This window comes from Numida meleagris, chromosome 2 (assembly GCF_002078875.1).
Source record: "Numida meleagris isolate 19003 breed g44 Domestic line chromosome 2, NumMel1.0, whole genome shotgun sequence".
Lineage (NCBI taxonomy): Eukaryota > Metazoa > Chordata > Aves > Galliformes > Numididae > Numida > Numida meleagris.
Genome location: NC_034410.1, coordinates 28,494,428 through 28,513,586, shown reverse-complemented (window position 1 = coordinate 28,513,586; position 19,159 = coordinate 28,494,428). Strand labels below are relative to the sequence as shown.

Here is a 19,159-nt window from a genome sequence, read left to right as displayed (position 1 = left end):
AAAAGCACAGCAGTTCATTGAAGCAAAACACTGGGGCTCAGGGAAAACTGGAGTTGTTCATTCATCTATTACCTAGAGCTCTGCTTTTAACTGGGAAAAAAAAAAAAAAAAACATCTGTTGTGAATCATCTTGTAATACCAGAAGGGACATTTCTACAATGATGACAATTTTGAAATACGCTCACAGAAACAAAGCAGCATGTCCTATCTGGATTTCTTTTAATGGCTTCATTGAAATGAATCAGAAATTTTTCTAAAAACAATTTTTGTCTGTCAGCTAAAATCTAAGCCTAACAGACACTTGCAGGGTTTTTCCATTTATTCATGTTTCTGTTTGGCAGTGAAAGTTAATGTTCAGCACTCTGAGCCTGAAGCATATTTCTCATCTCTATCACTGTTTGCTCTTTGATTGCACCCTGAGACCCAGACCTGTGTTAGTGGGATCCAGATGTACTTCTCAGCCTCAAAAATACGTGCTCTGTGAAGATTTCTCCTGCAGTATATTGTAAAATTTGCTTGGTAATTGTGTCAATGCAATCCCCTAATTAATTTTATATTGATCAACAAAGACACATTAGACATGTGTAAGCCTTTCATGGAGATATAGATGGATGTTGCAGAAATGATACTGAACTACAGATGTCACAGGAGCTGTGCTCTCATCCCTTACACGTGTATGAGCTGTGCTAGAGTTGGGCAGTGTAAGACCTTTATATTTCCTTTCTGCAACTTTCCTTCCTGCAGAAGCAGATCAACAGCTCTTGTTTAACATTCTGAATCAGCCTACAATGTGCAGTGTCACTGCCAGTCAGCACTGGCTGAAGGTACCATCTTTAGGTAAGACAGAGGGTTCTCTGTCCAAGGGCTCACACTAATTAATCCTACTGTCTTTTTTCAATTATTATTATTTTAGGCTGCCTGTTCATATTCCCCTGAATGGATATTTCATTTAAGAACTTCATTTACAGGCATGCTATTCCAAACTGTAAAGGTATTGGACCGCTTTCCAATTAGGATTTGGTCCTCGGCCCTGAAGATACATCCCTGTTTCACTGACAAGCTTTGCACATCATTTGCTAGACAGAGCTCATGTCTGTACTTCATTTGTAGGGGTCAAGTGGGTTGAAAGGGAATATGTGGACAAATATATTATAATATCACATCCTAAAACAGAAGTATAATACTTAAATGTTCCAGGATTCATGCAGTCAGGGCTGGGCACTTCACTCTCAACTTTCAGTATAGTTTGGTCCAACAAAAAAAGCAACAGCACTATCAAAATTGATGTTAGGACCTATAAGAATCAATTCACTGGGAGAAAAAGGAAGGGAATCTTTGATATAGGAGCAACTCGTCACTGAAACCTATTTCCCTTCATTCCCTTTTCTTTCTTCCATCAGTGATGCGTGAGCACTTTTGCTTCTCTTTTTAGCCCTGGAGCCTTTTGTCTTTCTGTCATAATGGAGAAAGCTGACACTGCCTGGCTAACAAAACAAAGGGTCAAATCATTTGTTTTCATCTGCTCAAGAAAGGCAGACGGGGTTTAATGTGATTGAACTGCATTTTCTTTCTAAGCTATGTTTTCAGATTTCATGTTTCTTAACTGGTAGACCCAAAGTGTCTAAATCACAGAAGCTGAAGGGGAAAACAGATTTTTAAAGAGTCTTAATGCTTCCTTTCATTACTGCAGCAGTGGTGTGCATCACCTCATCATCCTTTTCATAACTGCCCTGGAGCCCAGGAAGAAGCCCATCCCCATGGGACCCAAAGATACAGGAGGACCAGACAGGAGGTAGATGGCAGGAAGTTTCAATTCTGCATGTACTCAGAGAGGTCACTTTAAATCATCAAAACAGAAAACTTGTTTTCTTATATGAATTGAATATACTTTCTTTTACTTATGACCTGAGTTATTTCTCTGAGCATGCTGTAATTCCAGGGATTCCACACCCACCCTTGCAAGGAGAAGCTATAACCCACCACAAGTGAAGTGCGTCACTGGGACATCCCTTTTTCATAGAAATTCTCTGGATGCTGAATTGCATCTTTTACCTTTTATTCTCATACTATGAATTCTCATACTAACGACTAAACAAATTCAGATTTATATTCAGCTTAAAGGATTGGACAGATTCCCCTCATTTAACAGATCTGACATGATTATCACATTAAGGGAGCCCAGCACTGTCTGCATTTGTGTCTTCAAACCAGAGTTCTTGCATTTTGCCTAGCTTCCAGTTAACTGGAAGCATTAGTTTGAATTTTCTATCAAAAAATGGAATTATAGTTTAGTATCAAAAATACAGAAGTTCACATTTTGCCTGTTTGGATACAAAAATAGTTGAACTTTTGTAGCAGCAAATCTTTATGAGGAAGAAAGGAGAGAATCACAGGTATCATCTGAAAAGGTAACCTTTTGTGCTCAAATTTCAGAGGCCTAGCTGAAAACATTTCTTGAATAGAAAAACATAATACAAGAAATACACATAAATAATCACACATGTAAATGACAACAAACATCAATAGATTAAAGCTTCCAAGTTAAACAAGAACGCTTGAAAAGAAGGCATGAAAAGAAGGAGGAAAAACTGTAAGCATACAGTCCCCATAAACTGTGCAAAGGTTATCCAAGAAGAAGGGAAAAGTAATTCAGGTAATTCCTTCTCTGTGCAAAGAGAATGAATTAAAGGGTTTTTCCCATATTTAACCAGATAGGTCAAACTTATATCAAGCATCACATCCAAAAAATGAGACCATTTTTAAACTACAACTTACAAAAACAACAATCAGATACTTTAAACCATACCTTTTAAATAAAGTATTTTATTTCCCCCTCAAAAAAAAAGTTACTTTTATTTGTTAATTACATTCCTCTACACAAAGTAACCCTTGTGTCTTCCTATTAGCTTCATACCTATCTTCAGGCACCAGTGAACCCAGCCATTCACTGGGAACAAAAGCCCCTACAGTTCCAGCTTTCATTGGTGGTTTCTTTTTTCACTGGGCATAAGCCAGACATGAACTGTCTGAGGGGGGAAGCAACAGACACACATAAGCCACTATTTTTTTTCAATCCTCATACAAGACACCTGATACAAGCCAAGATGAAGAGAAATCCAAGGATTCAGTATACAAGTATGGGAACCACAAGAGTGAAAGTTGGAGGGATGGCAGTAAAGGAAGGGGGAGGGTGAAAGTGCATTAACTTGGTCTCCACCTAAAAGATCTCTCTCATTTTTCCCAGGTTGTCGTTGTTACAAAGAGACGTGGATAGTTCAAGTGTTCTGTGCATAAACCGCACTGACTTTTACCTAATTTCAGGAAAAAGACTTTCTGTCAAGAGAACTAACCACTGCTGGTGAGAAAATATTTCTTATTCTCAACTTTAATACAGAAATGAGTTTTGTTTGATAAATGTGTAACAAGTAATATAAAAAAGACAAATGATATCTGCTAAGAGATTAGTTAGCAAGCCTTTGTTCTGGTAGATAGATAAAGGCAACATTTGTGGTGCTGGCTGTCTTTTTTTTCTTTACTCAATCAACTATCATTAGATCACGTAACATCAAAAATTTAGAATATTGAATTTAAGCTGCCTCCAGTTGCATCTCCATAAATTATCCCTCTAAAACTCTGTGGATTTTCAGTATGATGATAATCAATTATTTATTTAACTGAAGCTTAATTGTGCGACTTGAAGAGATTTACGCTTTGATTTTTGTTAATATACCACAAAAGACGGAACTGATTCAGATGTTCCATACTGATTTATAGTGACATATTTGGTGTGATTTCAAAGCCATAATTATTTATGTTTAAATGGAGTTTTGATATGTTTATACAAACGCTATATTTTATCATTAACATTTGACAGGTAAACTAACGCTAAAGATAGTCACTAACCTTCACAGAGAGTTGCTATAAAAATTGATTTATCAGAAGTAAAGTAGTGGGGGATCATGATCTGATTTTGCTGACTGAAGTTAGTGGTTTGCACCAACATGGGGGAAATCTGAATGGAATTTTTTTCTCAAAAATTTCTCAGTCCCCAAGCTTAGCTAAAAGTTATAGTCTCTCCTTACGAAACACTGGGAACTGACATTTCCTTATTAGAATTCCATCATCTCCAGTCATCAAATTTATGTGCAGATTTACCAAGCCCCAAAGGAGATACTTTCTAAAACTCAGTTAACAACAGATAAAATGATCAAGCCCAAGGAGGAAATTGTGTGAAACAAAGAACTGGGAAAGGGGATGATGACGATCCAGACTGAGGAGGATTAGCGTATTAATTATAACCCAGGGAATCTGTTCAGAAATTCAGAATTGCAGCCATACGTTGGTACTTCATTTTTTCTGCTTTTTAATGTGCATTTTTTTTCTCCAGTTTTTTGAACAGAATACTTTTCTCGTGTTGAGTTATTGGAAGCAGCCTTTGAATTTGTTTATCAGAAATTAAACAGATAACAGTGATATTAATAGTGTTGAGAGTTTCACTAAAGCAAAGATAAAACCTGCCGTACTTTTCCTGCCTCTGTCATAGGAAGCATGAAGCATTTACTTTTGCCAGCACTCAAAGATGTAATTCCACACTGGATACCACTTCTAAATTCAATTTGAAAATTTTGTCATAAATACAGGCTAAGGAGCTTTGGAAGAAGATTTGAATTTTTGTGTGTTTAAGTCAAAGGACTTTCTCTGTATGTCATCCTGGTAACTCCTACAGCTCAATCTCTGAAAAATTAATCTCCAGTGAGAACCAACTGGCTGACTGAGTGATATCCTGGGCTGCATGCATTACGTTTTGTAACTCAGTGCAAATCACCTGAATATTGGAGTTTTAATTACCTGAATACTATTGTACAGGGCAGAAATTGGACATATTTGGCTTTGCATTATCTTTCCTCCATTGGTAACTTTTGTTCTCTGACTTTCATCAAGAACAGAAGTTACTGAACTTCTTAGAGTGATTTTTATCAGGAAGAAAAGTAAACACATTCAGAATACACAAGCAGACAGGGATCTAGGTGGGTTGTTTTTTTTAAGGAGGATTTGAGCTGGAAATCACTTTTAAAAAGCCATAAAGAAGAAGAAAAGTGATTGAGTTTTCACTGTGAGAAAAAGCTGGAAATCAGAACATTTGTTTGAAATTTATCTCATGATCTTAACATTCTGGTTCAGAAAATTGGGCTATGATTCTTTGTTGGCAATTTAAAATAAAATTAGTTTTCTTAAGGGTTTTATCATGGGACATTTTTAGACCAAAAAACCTACTATATGTAAAATAAACCCAAGCTTTTATGGTTTACAGTAATTAATAATAATAATAATACAGAGGAAAAAAATAGTAGCACTATCCTGAAATTTTCATGATCCTGTAATAAAATATTGTACTGGTTCATGAGAATGAAATGGTGGGTGACCAAAAGTAGAAAATTTGTTCCCCTGATCGCAGAGTAGTAAGAACTGTCTCTTGCCCCCAGAGCTTGATGGCTCTAAGCATAATAAGATTCTCAATTTTTTACTGCTCTAAAGAAATAAAAAAAACACGTTTATAGAAACTACCCAAACTACTCTACTGTCTGTAGCATAGACCATTAGAATGCCATTGACAAGTTGATTTGCACTACACTAGATAATAAATCCATGCAACTAAAGCTGTTGCTTTGTTTTCCAGTTTCCTTGCTGCACTGAAAAGGAATTTTTTAGAGAAATAATGCTCCATTCAACATTGGCCTTGTCTCTCCTGCTAATTGCAGTCTCATCCAACCTTGCTATGGCAATCAAAAAGGAAAAAAGAGCACCTCAGACACTATCAAGAGGTATTTTATGCAGTTACCTCCTCATCTTACCATATATGTTATAGAAAGCACACAAGTGCGTACTGAGGTGTGATTCTTCAGTGTTCAGTCTCACACTAAGTAGTGCATCTTTTTCCTCCCTGTTGTTTCACTCCATCAGTTTGTTCTTAAGAATATGGCTGAAGGCCTCAGAGAGCCTTTCTAATTTATATCAGTCACAGTGACCTGTTAGAATCAAACAACCCAAACTGAGTCTCTGGAACCTGGCTGCTCTTGAAGAACTCTCAGTGAAAAATATTTTTTCACACACCTGTTAGTAGACAACTTCATATGATAACTTACAGCTACTGAAACACAATTTCGTAACTTCAATCTCAAATGAAATCTTTTTCTACAGATCCATTTTTAGTCACAGAACAACAGTCTGAACAATTAGGGATATTTATTTATCTATTTACTGAATGGACTTTAATTTCTTTTCCTTTTCCCTTTTATCAGATAGTCACACTTCCCTTGTGGTGCACAATTTTCAACCTGGATGTTAAAGAAAGATTCTATTTTAACTTTTTTTTTTTTATGTCTGATCAAGAAAAATGTATAGAACAATAGCTCTTTCCTTCGACTCAGCTTTCCCTCCCTTTTGAGACCTATTCACCTCAAAAAATCTCCAGCTCTTTCCCTGAGCTCCTCTGCAAGTAGTGCAAAGCACACAGATTCCATGGCTCACCTCTGAGTTCCTACCATACGAAGCCTTGCCAAAGCCCTGCGTTCACAAAGGCCCCATCTGAGGCAAGTTACTTGAGGGGCATTTATGCAGCAAAGAGAAGCATTGAAATAAATCAGTTATAGGAATTCTACTGAAGTTTGAAATTATTCCATATGAAAAATATGTATATATATATATAATTACAGGGCAGTCAAAAGGCTTCATAAAATAGCAAGAACAAAGATAAGTGCTTTTCCATATGAATCCCACTGGATAAACAAAACTATCTAATCCCTGGCCAAAACAAAGAGAAATGTCAAATCACTTTCCATAAGTGGTATTCATGGGGAAAGTTTATATCCAGTCCGGTATCTATTGCCTGTCTTGACCAGATCAGAATTATTTTTTTCCCGCTCAGAACATTACCTGTAATTTTAACAGATAGAGAGGGAATACTTAATCCTGCTGCAAAATGATCCCAACTGATTCCTCTGTGCAACTATCTATGTCAGCAGTTGATTTCAGCCAGGGAACCCACTGGTCAACCAAGCTAGAGCCCCACCAACAACCAGACAGGTCTGAAAATGAAATCAGTCTCCTGAAAGAAGAGATAGCCTATAGCACCCCAAGCAATTGTCCCACTGACCAGAAGATGGGGAGCTACTGCATGGAGGCTGGAATCTTTGTAGTCTGAAGGCATGAAACCATCAAGACAATATGCTTTTTAAATACAGTGGATGAGCTGTGAAGCTGATGATTCATTAGGATTTTGTTTTGATGGAGATTTTTATTTAACCGCCCTTCTTTAACTGAATTATTTAATTAACTGAAGTACTTGCAACTCCAGAGACTGAAATTCTTGACTCAGGAGTTAGGTATAAAAGTCCAGACTCTTCCATGAACATTCACATTAAAGCTGATCTTATTTGATTTGTCGTGTTTTATTTTTCTCTCTCACATTTATAATCCAGCTTTCTCTTTAAGCCCCCAGCATCGACATGAAATACAGAGCAGACAACATGAAGAGAAAATATGAAGACGTAAAGAATTTTTTCACTGATCCAGGGAACTCTGAGTATTCAGAAAGAGATCTATTGAGTTAGTCAAAGGACCTGAATTGAGTAGTCAACCAAATGAGGTTTTTTGATTGTTTTTTGTTTTGTTTTGCTATTGTTTTTTGGTGTTTTTTTTTTAATATTCCAGCGTACCTATTAGCAGATTAGGTAGGATTAGTATATCCACAGTGCCTGGTAATCTTCAAACAAAGTTCCATTTGTGTACAACTATTGATAAAGGTCAAAAATGTAATTTCTTATTAATTACTTACCTAGACAAGAGATAATAATTTTAATATATTTTTAGGGTGGGGAGATGAAATAACCTGGGTACAAACTTATGAAGAAGGGCTTTATCAAGCAAAAAAAAGGTAAGAGATTAAAAAATAGTTCTGAAAGACACTTATGTTAATTGCATTGTTACCCCTCAATATACTGTAATGAAATAAAAAAAAAGAAACACCATCACAGCTGATCTGCAGAACATCCAGCTAAATAAAACAGATCTTATGCCTATGAATAAGTCTGTTATAGCAGCCTTATGACTCTGAAGCATGCGCCATTAGGCACCTCTGCTTTTAACGCTGTCATTTCTTCGTCAAAACAGCAGTGTTGTCATTTGAATAAGCAAATATAAATAAATAATATAATAAATATATAATTTTATCAATACGGATATATATAATTGGATCTCTGATTTCTTTCTCAGTCAACAGCTGGAAATCAGCATGGTGATCTGCAGTCTCTGGTGTTTTCCCCAACACTTTAATAGTTGGATCTTCAACACAGTTTGATCGTATATTAACTGGGAGTGAAATGATGCTGATTCTCTGTTCCCTTCTTGTAGAATCTTTTACTTTAGAAAACCTATCTAGACATGGGAACTCCATTTGTCTATTTCTTTCTTTTACATCCTTTTCCTCTTGCACAGAATTGTTTGTCATTCCTCACGGAATGCCTGTTTGGTTTCACTGAGATTTAACAGAAAATGAAATGCAATTTGTCTTTTCCCATCTACTAAGAAAATCACTTATTTTCATACTTGTCAAATGAACTAACTACATGTTTTATTATTATTAATAAAGTAACAAGCCACTGATGGTCATTCATCATTTAGAAGACTGTCAATACTGCCAAGGTAATTTTGATTTTTTTTTTCAGTGTTAAGTTTTTGTAAACATCTTTTTAAGAAGATACAAATATTTACACATTCACATTGAATTTACTCAAAACTATTTAAATAAGTACATGAAACTGTAGTTGAAAAGCTAAGAATTTATTATTTTTATTTACAAAAAGTTCACTATGAATCTACTCAAAAAATTAACACGAAAAATGCTTAGTGCTACTGTCCTACTATCCCCGACGAAACACTTGTCAGTTTAAATTAAGAGACACATATTTGCTACTGACATATTGAACATATTTAATAACATTTGTCCTTCCTAAACTGGTAACTAAAGAAAGAGATAAGGACAAGGCTACTGAAATTGATGTAACAAGAATTTTCTGAGAATAATGCACTTTTGTCAAACTGAGACACAGTATCTGTTGAAACTACAGGCTTCAAAAATGACAGAAAAGAGCTTCCATCTTCATACCCAGGAGGCTGCACTGACATATATCAAAAGCCATAAAGCCATGATAGAGCCCAAAAGTGTCTCCTAGGAAAGTGAATGAACAGAGGCAGGAATGATGGGACCAGACTTTGATGCCTAAACGCTGAAGGAAAGGCAACATCTATAATGGACTTCAAAATATTCATGTCTTTTCTAGCACTGAAGAAAGCTTTTGCTGAAAATGAAGAGATACAAGAAATGGCCCAAGATAATTTCATTATGCTGAATCTCATGGTAGGAAGCATTTGGGGAGGCTTGACTGGTAGCTCTTTTTGGTCTGTGTTTTCTTTGTCTTATTTTTTCATGATATTTATCTACATATCTCTGACATTTCAGTTAAACATGTGTATGTAGACAGCTCTGAAAGTAATGCCTCCCATTTATTTCAATGGAAATTACAGCAATACGAAAGGTACAAATACACTGTTTGATAGAGCAAATTCTCAGCTAAAAACAACTATTTTTCAGTATCATCACCACCATTAGCTATGTATTTTCACCAGGAATGAACAAGAGCCTGCATGCCACATCCATAAAAATCTGCATGGCTATCCGGACCGTGGCTGGTCTATCATATTTTTGTTGCCACTGCTGAAACACATCACCTGCTGCCTCGCTGTGCTCACGTCCAAAGTTTCTCTCTGTAACAGATCAACAGGTGCCAATGAATGGCAACAAGTGTAATTTTTTCTGCCTGGAATAACACACCTTTGCCTCACATGCACTTTTACAACAGGCGCCATTCTGTTAGACTGCCCCTGTGCTGCCATCTGTTGCATGGCAACAAAATGTAACGGAACATTGATGGGAACCGTTTAGCTTCTTCTGCCATACCACCAACATCCATCTCTGATGTCATGGACCAACACTATAAAATAGGAAGCATTACTTTCAGAGCAGCCCTCATACAAGCATTTTTGTGTGTATATATATCTTCTGTACTTTTTCCTCTGGTACACGACTGTTCGCAAGTGATGTTACTTCAGCTAAATTTATAGGAATATTTAAATGATTAGCTTTAATTTCTCTGCCAGCATGAAACCACAGATAAAAACCTGTCACCTGATGGACAATACGTGCCTCGAATCATGTTCATAGGTACGTACCATACTTACGAATCTCTTGAAGATGCGATCTCTGAATCTATGCCTGTGTCGTTCTCCAGAGAAATCAAGACATATCATTTTGCAAAAAGAAAATAGCTCAGAATTTGTCATTACCGTGGCATTAGTCTGGAATTTGGCGTACTTGAGTTCAGCTCTCATTCTATCACAGGTTTCAGCCCCTGTAAACTTCCTCAAGTTACAGGTATGTTCTGGAGGATACTTCATTTGCACTTGGGAGCAAGGTGCTTAAATATCTGTTAGCATCTGGGCATCTGTCAGACCCTGATAGCTCTCTGTGCTTTTGCAAGTACTATTAGGAGACAAAGTTTAGAGAGAGCTGTCAGATATCTGACTGAATATAGAGGTCTACAATGCAGACCTTACCACAGAGCAAGCCAATAGTCAAGAGAGTCCAAGCAACGGTTTACTGGACTGTAAAATTGACTTCTGAAATATATCAAGTAAATCATGCCCACAGTCCCTGTTCCTTTTCATTGACTGTATAGGAGCCAAAGGTAGGTGAGGTGAGGCCCTCACTCAGAGCAAGGTAGTAATAGGAGTCAGGTGATTAATTAACAGAAAGCTTGAAAGAGAAACCAGTTCAGTAAGATATTTACAACCATTTTCTGCTGTAATGGAAACAATAAGAGTCACAAGACCTTAGTTCTGGTCTCTAGTTAAGTCATGATAATGTTGTATTAATTATTCATGACCCTCATTATTTGTGCTTCCAGTCAAACTGCCTCTCCTGAAGAGTAACCCCAGAACTTGTAAAACTGGATGGTTTTCTTCAAGTATGGACAAAACTTATGCGTAATCAATCTGTTAAAAATAGCTGCATAATATAAAACTGAGTGTTAGCTTTTGTTTAAGATTTCTCCACATAAAAAGCAGTTGGTTGGAACAGAGCATAACAACCTTGCAGTTTGTGGTTGGCAAAATCAGAACACCTCAGGAACTGGGCTGTGCTATGGGCATCGCCCTCAGCTGTTGTGGAAAGCAGTGATTAACTCAGTTTCTTTTTCAGACCCATCTCTCACGGTGAGAGCTGATATCACAGGAAGATACTCTAATCGGCTGTACACTTACGAACCACAAGATATACCATTCTGTAAGTTCCTACTTTGTGGTGTTACTGTGCATTTCGTATTGTAAGCAGCCAGATACACGCCATCCTGATCATCTGTGTTTGAGAATCAGTTAAGATCTCAAAGTAATGAATAAAGAATGTTTGCGAGCATTTAACCATAATTTACAGTCATCTAACCTGTTCTAGAAAACACTTAAGTACATCTATTGTCCCACTGAATTTATTGGGTCTACTCAGACAAGGCAAGTTGAAAGACCATGGGTGAGAAATTTCAGGACCAAGATCTGAGCTGTTTTCTGGTGAATGGCGGAAGTCATTATGCTCAAAGGTATCCAGCTGCGCAATGTTAACAGGCAGCGGTGGGAGGAACAGGAAAAAAAACAATGCTTGTTATCTGCATTTCAAAAAGGAATGTGATTTTTCAGGTTGAGCTAGTACTCTGTACTATCTATCTGAGACCCATGCAATATCTCACAAAAAATATGCATGCCACATCTGATTATAATGTAGTAAAAGGGATTTTACAATATTCAACTCCTTAGGTTAAATATTTTGATTCACAACACTTTTTGCCTTCAGCTTTAGTATCAATGCCAGAATATTTACAATAGGAAGCTCTAAAATATATAATCCTATATTAATTCCAATGTGAAGAGTGTACTAATCAAATTGTTTTTAATTGTACAAATGCACTTTAAGTATATTTTACAGTTCTTACTTATTTTTCTTTCAGTAATAGAGAACATGAAGAAAGCACTGCGCCTCATTCAGACAGAACTGTAAGCAACAGTGAAACGATCATAGCCTCTAGAAGGTGAAGCTGCACCAGGGATTTCAATATTTTAAAACATTTTATTTAGCCTCTTTCTCTGCTACATTTTTGGACTCTTACCAATCAGGTAAACCAAATTTTATGAGAAAGTTATACGTATGATTTGAAAAGGAAATATAGGAGGCTATCATTACCATTTGGAAAACAGAAGAAATGTATCAAACACTTTGAAGCTGAGTTAGTTACATGAATAACCGAACGTGATGGTTAAAGGTGCAAGCAACTTTGAGCTGTATATTTTCAATTGAACTGTAGCTTTATTGTCAGCTATAACTACCAATCAAGAGCTATAGCCAATACTCAATGCCTATTTACAATACATTATGTAAGTTATTAGCCATGTCTTACCACCTATTTTTTATTTCACATAGCTTGTAAATCTTTAGTATAACTCAGTTTTATGCACTTATTTCTCATTGCAGGAATATTGCTGGCAAATCAGACAAGAAGGCTCTTGCTGTAGGTCTTAGAATAGCTAGTAGAGGAAAAAAAAAATCAGATTTAGGGCTTGCTTTCTTCTGTATCATCATTAAACTATTATTCTGACAGCTGAAAACAGAACATATTTCTTGCTGAACATGGGGGTTTCTGCGAGGTGATAGTCATCGAACAGCAGCTACAGGTTTTGCCATGATAAAAATGCAGTGACGCAAGAGAGATGGAAGGAGATAATTCCAGAACTGCACCCCTGAGGCTAGTCATGCTTGTAAAGTCTGGTGTGGGAAAAGCGAGCAGGCTTTTCCTAGCTCTCTTCTTTTAAATAGCACTTTCAAACGGTCATGATGTTTGTGTTGGGAGCCACAGAAGAAGGAATGACCAGTGAGGAAATCTGCATATAAAAAATCTTTTCCACAAAAACTCCCAAGATCACCATATGGAAGGGTAGACATCTATTTTAAGTAAATATCTTGAGTCAATAGTTTTCTATGCTTTTTCACTAGAGCAAGGTAGTAAGTCATTCATCTGCAGGAAGAGCAACAATATTATATTCTGTGCAAGGCACAAGTGTCTCTCATCTGTTACCTGCCATTTCCTCTGGTGTTGCCTAAACACATATATGAAGTATGAAGGATGATCCTCTGCAAGACAGCTATATTAACTTATAATACTGAATATTAATTTGTCATAAATGAATTATATCATGCCTATCTGTCTTCATAGCTATGTAAAATTTGGACGTAAGAGTGTACTCCAAAAGAGGGGTGAAAAATGACCTGTGAAACAAATACCTAAAGAAAAAATTGTATTTGTCTTTAGTAGTATATTTTCCTCAGCAGTATATTGTCTTCATGATCAAGGGAAAACTCTAGAAACAAAATTAAACTGGTAATCGCATTCCCTTGAACTGTGTTTATCTCTACTCATTTATGTTCATATCTATTCCAGCAACACTTCCCAGACTTTTGGGCACGCCCTGTCTTGTGCATGTCAGAGATGTTCAGGAGAAAAGGATGTGAGAGCTAGCTGCCACAGGATAGCTGTGGTGCTTTTGCAAAGTAGGGTCAGGAGAAGATTTACTTTGGAGAGAAGCACAGCACAGAACGCATTTTGAAATGCTGAAGTATGGTAGATTCAGAATATAACCAAAAAGCAGGTGGAAAATGTTTAGTATTTTGCAGCTTTTTCCTCTCTTCACTTTCAAGAGTATTGGATGAGGTCATGAAAAACACTGACTGGAAACAAATCCTAATCTAACTTGGGTAGGAAATAAAATGTGAGCCATTTATACTTTGAGCCAACGCCTCCTTCATCTATTTAAAATCCAGAATACAAAGTTTTCAGGCTCTGGGTAGATATTTAAGAGAAGGCTGCATTTGTGCTCCACCAGCCTTCTGATGTAGGAAGGACATTATCATACATGCAAAAGCTGAAGAATGTGAATATGTTGAGGGCTCCTTTGAGATTGTACAGTGGGTGAGCATTTTAACTCATTTCCTGTTTGAAGAACAGACAAATGCACGTATCTATGGCCTGAATACATCATTCAATACATCACAAAAATGACATCATTTTTGTGCTGGTTTTTGGCCACCAATCAGACTCACATTACTATACCAAAGAGAGGGAAGACACAATACACACAGACACACAACACGGTAACTCAGCAGTCACAATTCAGTGGGACCATTTAGCTGAAATCATAACTGAACTGCTTTTAGAGAATTCTTTATCACAGGCTTAAATGAAAATGGACAGGCCTGTCATGTTTCCCTCAGTATATATAATGCTACAGATAGGGTACCTACTTAGAAAACTAGTCGTTCAAATCAAATACATCTTACTCCTTATAGAAGCACTGAACTCCTGTAATTATGCTGCTTCAACTCAGCTATGACCAGATGGGTGTCAGCTTGCTGGATTTTAATGTTGTATGCTAGTTATTTACATAAACATTTGCATGCTTGGGGATTTCATTTAGGTCACTTATTTGTACATCAGTTCAAGAAGTTTGTATTTCAGGACTGCAGTCCAGAACTCACATGGGTTCAGTAATACTAACTCCATAGTCTGACTGACATCATTGCTGTAACAGAAAATAAATGGTAGAATTATCAGCTACTGGAATTGTGGAAGAAATTAGTAATGCAAGCCCTGGACCCAGAAGTCTACTGTCTTCTGTATAGTTTGAACACTTGATATCGAGCCAGTAGACAGAAAACTCAACAGTGTAACTAAACAAATCTATATTATAAACAGAAAAAAAAAAATCAGAACATTACAATGATCATTAACTTTCATTCTAGAAGAAAATTTAGCCTGTATATCTACACTGTAATGCTAGTGGTTTTAACACTTGAAGAAAACTAAGATCAGTTTCCAAAGATCTTGTTGATACTGGTTACATCTGTAATCTGTAACAGTGTTTTCTACTACAGAAGTTTTTAAGAGCTTTGACACACCACCCATACAAGCAGACAGCAACCACTTTTCAGAATTATCATAGGCATGAGAACCCCCTCGTGTCAGATAAGATCTGCTTTGCCAAATGACCAAATAGGATTTCTCTTCTTTCACTTCTCAAATCTATATAGGTATCAGGCTGAAATCTGTTCTCAGCTGTAGCCTCAAGAAACGGGACTAAGCCTTTGCGATATTTAAAGATTCAGATGCAGTCCTTTTGGTGGAGCTATATGTTCAGGTAGAAAACACCCCAGATGTTGTGCAATACTTTCTGTGTTCACAGCTTAGCTTAACATTTATCCTTAATTTTACAATTGCTACTATATTTCTGCCCTCTTCTCATTGCTAGGTAATATCTCTCCTGATGGAACATAAACACAGACCTCAGATTAAAGTCTTTCTGGTCAGGGACAACATAATATATTTGTAGCCTGTGCAACAGCAGGCATAACATTACTCTTTCCTCCTTTTTTCTTCCCAAGTGAATAGCATGAGATGCTATACCCTTCTCTTTTTCTCTGTTGGCATGCAACAACAGTCACTATAATAGTGGGCAGATCTTTATTCACATGCTTTGCTTACATCTCTTCAAATTGGTTGGAAAACTGTTCCTTTTGTTTCCTGGTTAGCTGGATCTACAACAACCAGCTTTATTTGACTACTGCTGTAGAGCTTAGAGCTAAAGAAGGAGAGCAAAGACAGAAAACTTCTGTGTGAGAGCCGCAGTTATTTTTCCAAAGAATCATTCAGCCATCATATAAGGATCTGTAGCTGAGGCAGACTACCTGTGCAGATTATGTACCCTACAGAATTCATAACTTGTATACTATATGTATGGATCCTAGTAGTAACATGAGTATATTATCACCTCTGGAAGCAAATGTTTTGTGTAAAAAACTTCTGACTTCTGCCTTTACTATGACCACAATACATTCTGGAAAACAATCTTGATTGCTACCTGCTCGCATATTCATACCTATTTCACTGCTGGGACTTATCTGTTGTAATCAGACCAAGTGTAGTCAAATAAACGTGGACTTAACGTCAGTGAGGTGAGGCACAAGAATCTGGGAGCCTACAGAACAGGATCCTCCCTCTATGTATCCGTCTCAAAGCAGAAAGGCGTGGGCTTTTCTAGGCAGATGGCTGATGTATTGGTCTACAGAGCTAAAACATTTCCCAGTGTGCAAATATTTGCGGTGGACCAGAACAAAAGAAAAGCCACCGTACCTTTGTGTACCATGGAGACAAGAGACTGTGGGACACCTCAGCACTTAAACAGCAGAAGTAACATGATCTTGCAAAATAAGGCCAATCTACTTTAGATTGTTTCATGTATTATATGTGTTCTTGCCAAAGGCTGACACAGAGAAATTTCCAAATGCTGAGGTGTCCTACACAGGTTTGGCCAAGTCATTGCTGTGCTTCCGTTTCTTTTTTCCCTTGCTTTGTATAGATCCACAGTATGAGTGAAATGGAGACAAGAAATCTCCATGGAAATTCAAGAGTCCATTAGCACCAAAGAGAAAGGGAGAAATATTTGTTCTTCCACTAGAAAAATCTCAAAATTAACAATTTAAATATCCATACTTTTTCCTTGCTGCTCAGGGTGCTCATGATATTCATCACTTACCATCTCAGGTTCTTCTGTTCAAACACTAATATCAAGAACTATATTTCCAAATTACCATGTAATTCCAACTCCAATTATTCTTAACTAGCTGTTTATCAAATCAGCCTTTGTCTATATATGACCAGTAAGAAAGAGAGAAAATGTCATATGTGACAATTTTTTCAAGGATATAATGCTTGAAAAAACTTTCCTCCACTTTTTTTTTTTTTTTTTTTTCCCCTTTTCTCTTGTAGGGGAACTGGTATGTTGTGGCCTGAACTGATGACTGAGAAGGTTTAGAAAAATAAGAGTGGATTTTTTATTATATATATATATATTTTTTTTTTTTTTTTTTTTTTTTTATGTGCTTAGACTTGTTTTTTGCTTCAGGAAAGAGCCTAAAAATGCTTCTAAAAGATCCACCATGCCTTCAGATACTTTTCCATGTACACTGAGGGTCATTCATTACTGCTTTGCATGCCCTGTCTGCCAGACCCCAAATGACTGCTTGTAAAAGGCTGGCACACAGGAAACCACTCCACTATTTAGCACTCATCTAGCAGGGGAAAGCTCTGTTCATCTTTGGCATACGTCAGTATACAGGGAAGATGATGGTGACTGCCTAGAAAAGAAGCTGCACACTAAGGTAAGGCCCACAATACAGGAGAGAAGAAGAGGAGCAGTGACCTGACAAAGTGAGATAGTTTTTATTTTGGCTTAGTTTTGCTTCAAGCCTAGAAGAAAGTGGAGCTGTGATTTTTGTACAGTTCTTGAACATTTCTACCAGCAAATCATGGAACAAGCGTCCACCACTTCACTTGGAATACAATTCCACACACAATGTACTTCATTGTTATCAAATATTTTTACATGTACATGCTCCTGAGGAGTAACCTTACCCTAACTGGAATAAACATTCCCTTATGGCCTAAGTGACTGTAGTTCTCATTAATTTGTTAATTTTGTAGTTCTCATTAATTAATCTTGTCCTTAATGAGAAGTGATGAAAATGCCTAGATTCCATGAAGAACCTCCCGCAGATTTGAATGACTTCCCAGAATCAGGCCAGCAGTTTCACTGGATCTGGAAACTTGATCTTTTCTTCCTTGAAAGAATGCCCTTTCTTATTTACAAACTAAATAAATTAATACATAGAAAACCACATTCCAATAAAACATATCACAGGTTGTTCTGCTTTCTTCATCTAAAGATATGGGATATGGAACAACTCCTTTAAATGGAAAGAAAGCTTTAGAGGCTGTTTTGTTGTTTCTTACTTTGAAGAGCCAAGAAAAAATGTTGTTGATGTCCAGTGAAGATTCTGAATAAGTATTTTTTCACGAGATATTTCTAGAATGCTGCAGTGCAAATAAGAACACAAGGTACTTATGTGGTATCCGCTACATTAACACTAGCATTGCTCTCACGGACTCCTCAAGGCTGCTGACCAAATGTGTTGACTGTGCAGGTGGTGAGCTGAACTTGTGCACTCCCAAGTACAGCTATAGGGCATCTCTGAAGGACAAAGGACCAGACAGCTTAAACACTAGGCATGGCTGTTATCCAGACAGGTATGCCTGAAGGTTGCCTATGGTATGCGAGTAGCATTCAAGAGACTGACAGAACTTTTAGTTATTACCCTGAAAAGAGTCCCAAGAGCCAAGGATGTTTAGTTATCCATGTTCTTATACACGAGGAACTAATACACAGGCAGGTTGAGATCACACAAAAGGCATGTAGCAGGGCAAAGAATTGAAGGTGCTTTTATCCTGTTGATATGAATGAAAATGAGCTCAAAGTAATTAGCACAGCTTCTTTCTCCCTGTGGTCATTTGAACTCTTAGAATTAAGGGGAAAAAGACACTGTGCTAAGATAAACAAAAGACAGGAACCACAATTCTATAACCAATGCCTTACAACATAAAGCATTTCCTTCCTACACTGAAGCAAATCAAAGCATACGTGTCCTTCTGTTGGAGAAAGAGTGACTCACCAAGAAAGCTAAAGAAAATACTCCCCATGCTATATAACTTCATGACATGCTCTGCTGAGCCATAAACAAACCTAGAAGTAACAATGTCCTTGAGAAAGAGTAAATTCCAGAAATATTTGTAGTAAACAGATAATTCCACAGTGCTAGAGATCTTAAAGTAGATGCCATTTCTCCAAGTAAAGCTGCAATTAAACAAGATACTGCAGTTCCAAGGCTGACATTAGGTATTGCCAGTACCAGGAAATAATTTGACACTACAGTACTGTAGATTCAGCATGTTCGTGACTATATGCTGGTAAATCATGGAAATGTTCAAACTACATTGTAAACATAGAAGCAAGTTGCCAAAAAGATGTCAGGTTGATAACCTTATTTCAAAACAGTGAAGTTGAAAAACAAGTAAAATCTTCCATAAGAAAAATTACAGTAATTTAAAACAGTAAA

At 36.9% G+C, this 19,159-nt stretch overlaps 1 protein-coding gene and 1 long non-coding RNA gene across 2 annotated transcripts in view; one reads left to right on the top strand and one right to left on the bottom strand.

Moving 5' to 3' along the window:
- The window catches only part of LOC110394996, a 115,914-nt gene that overhangs the window by 79,462 nt on the left and 17,293 nt on the right, over positions 1–19,159 (bottom strand). The gene's annotated exons all lie outside the window — the stretch shown is intronic.
- AGR3 (anterior gradient 3, protein disulphide isomerase family member) lies at positions 3,220–13,554 on the top strand. Its single transcript, XM_021389076.1, has 8 exons — positions 3,220–3,358; positions 5,678–5,822; positions 7,870–7,933; positions 8,648–8,700; positions 9,339–9,415; positions 10,216–10,279; positions 11,315–11,398; positions 12,111–13,554. Exons 2-8 carry the CDS (start codon positions 5,717–5,719, stop codon positions 12,158–12,160), a joined length of 498 nt encoding a protein of 165 aa, XP_021244751.1. The 5' UTR covers positions 3,220–3,358; positions 5,678–5,716; the 3' UTR covers positions 12,161–13,554.

Excerpts from the sequence above, each read along its gene's own strand:
- AGR3 (XM_021389076.1), top strand. The coding sequence starts at position 5,717 with ATGCTCCATTCAACATTGGCCTTGTCTCTCCTGCTAATTGCAGTCTCA. Across the intron at positions 9,416-10,215 it reads TCATTATGCTGAATCTCATG|CATGAAACCACAGATAAAAA; the intron begins GTAGGAAGCATT and ends TTTCTCTGCCAG. Across the intron at positions 11,399-12,110 it reads ACCACAAGATATACCATTCT|TAATAGAGAACATGAAGAAA; the intron begins GTAAGTTCCTAC and ends TTTTTCTTTCAG.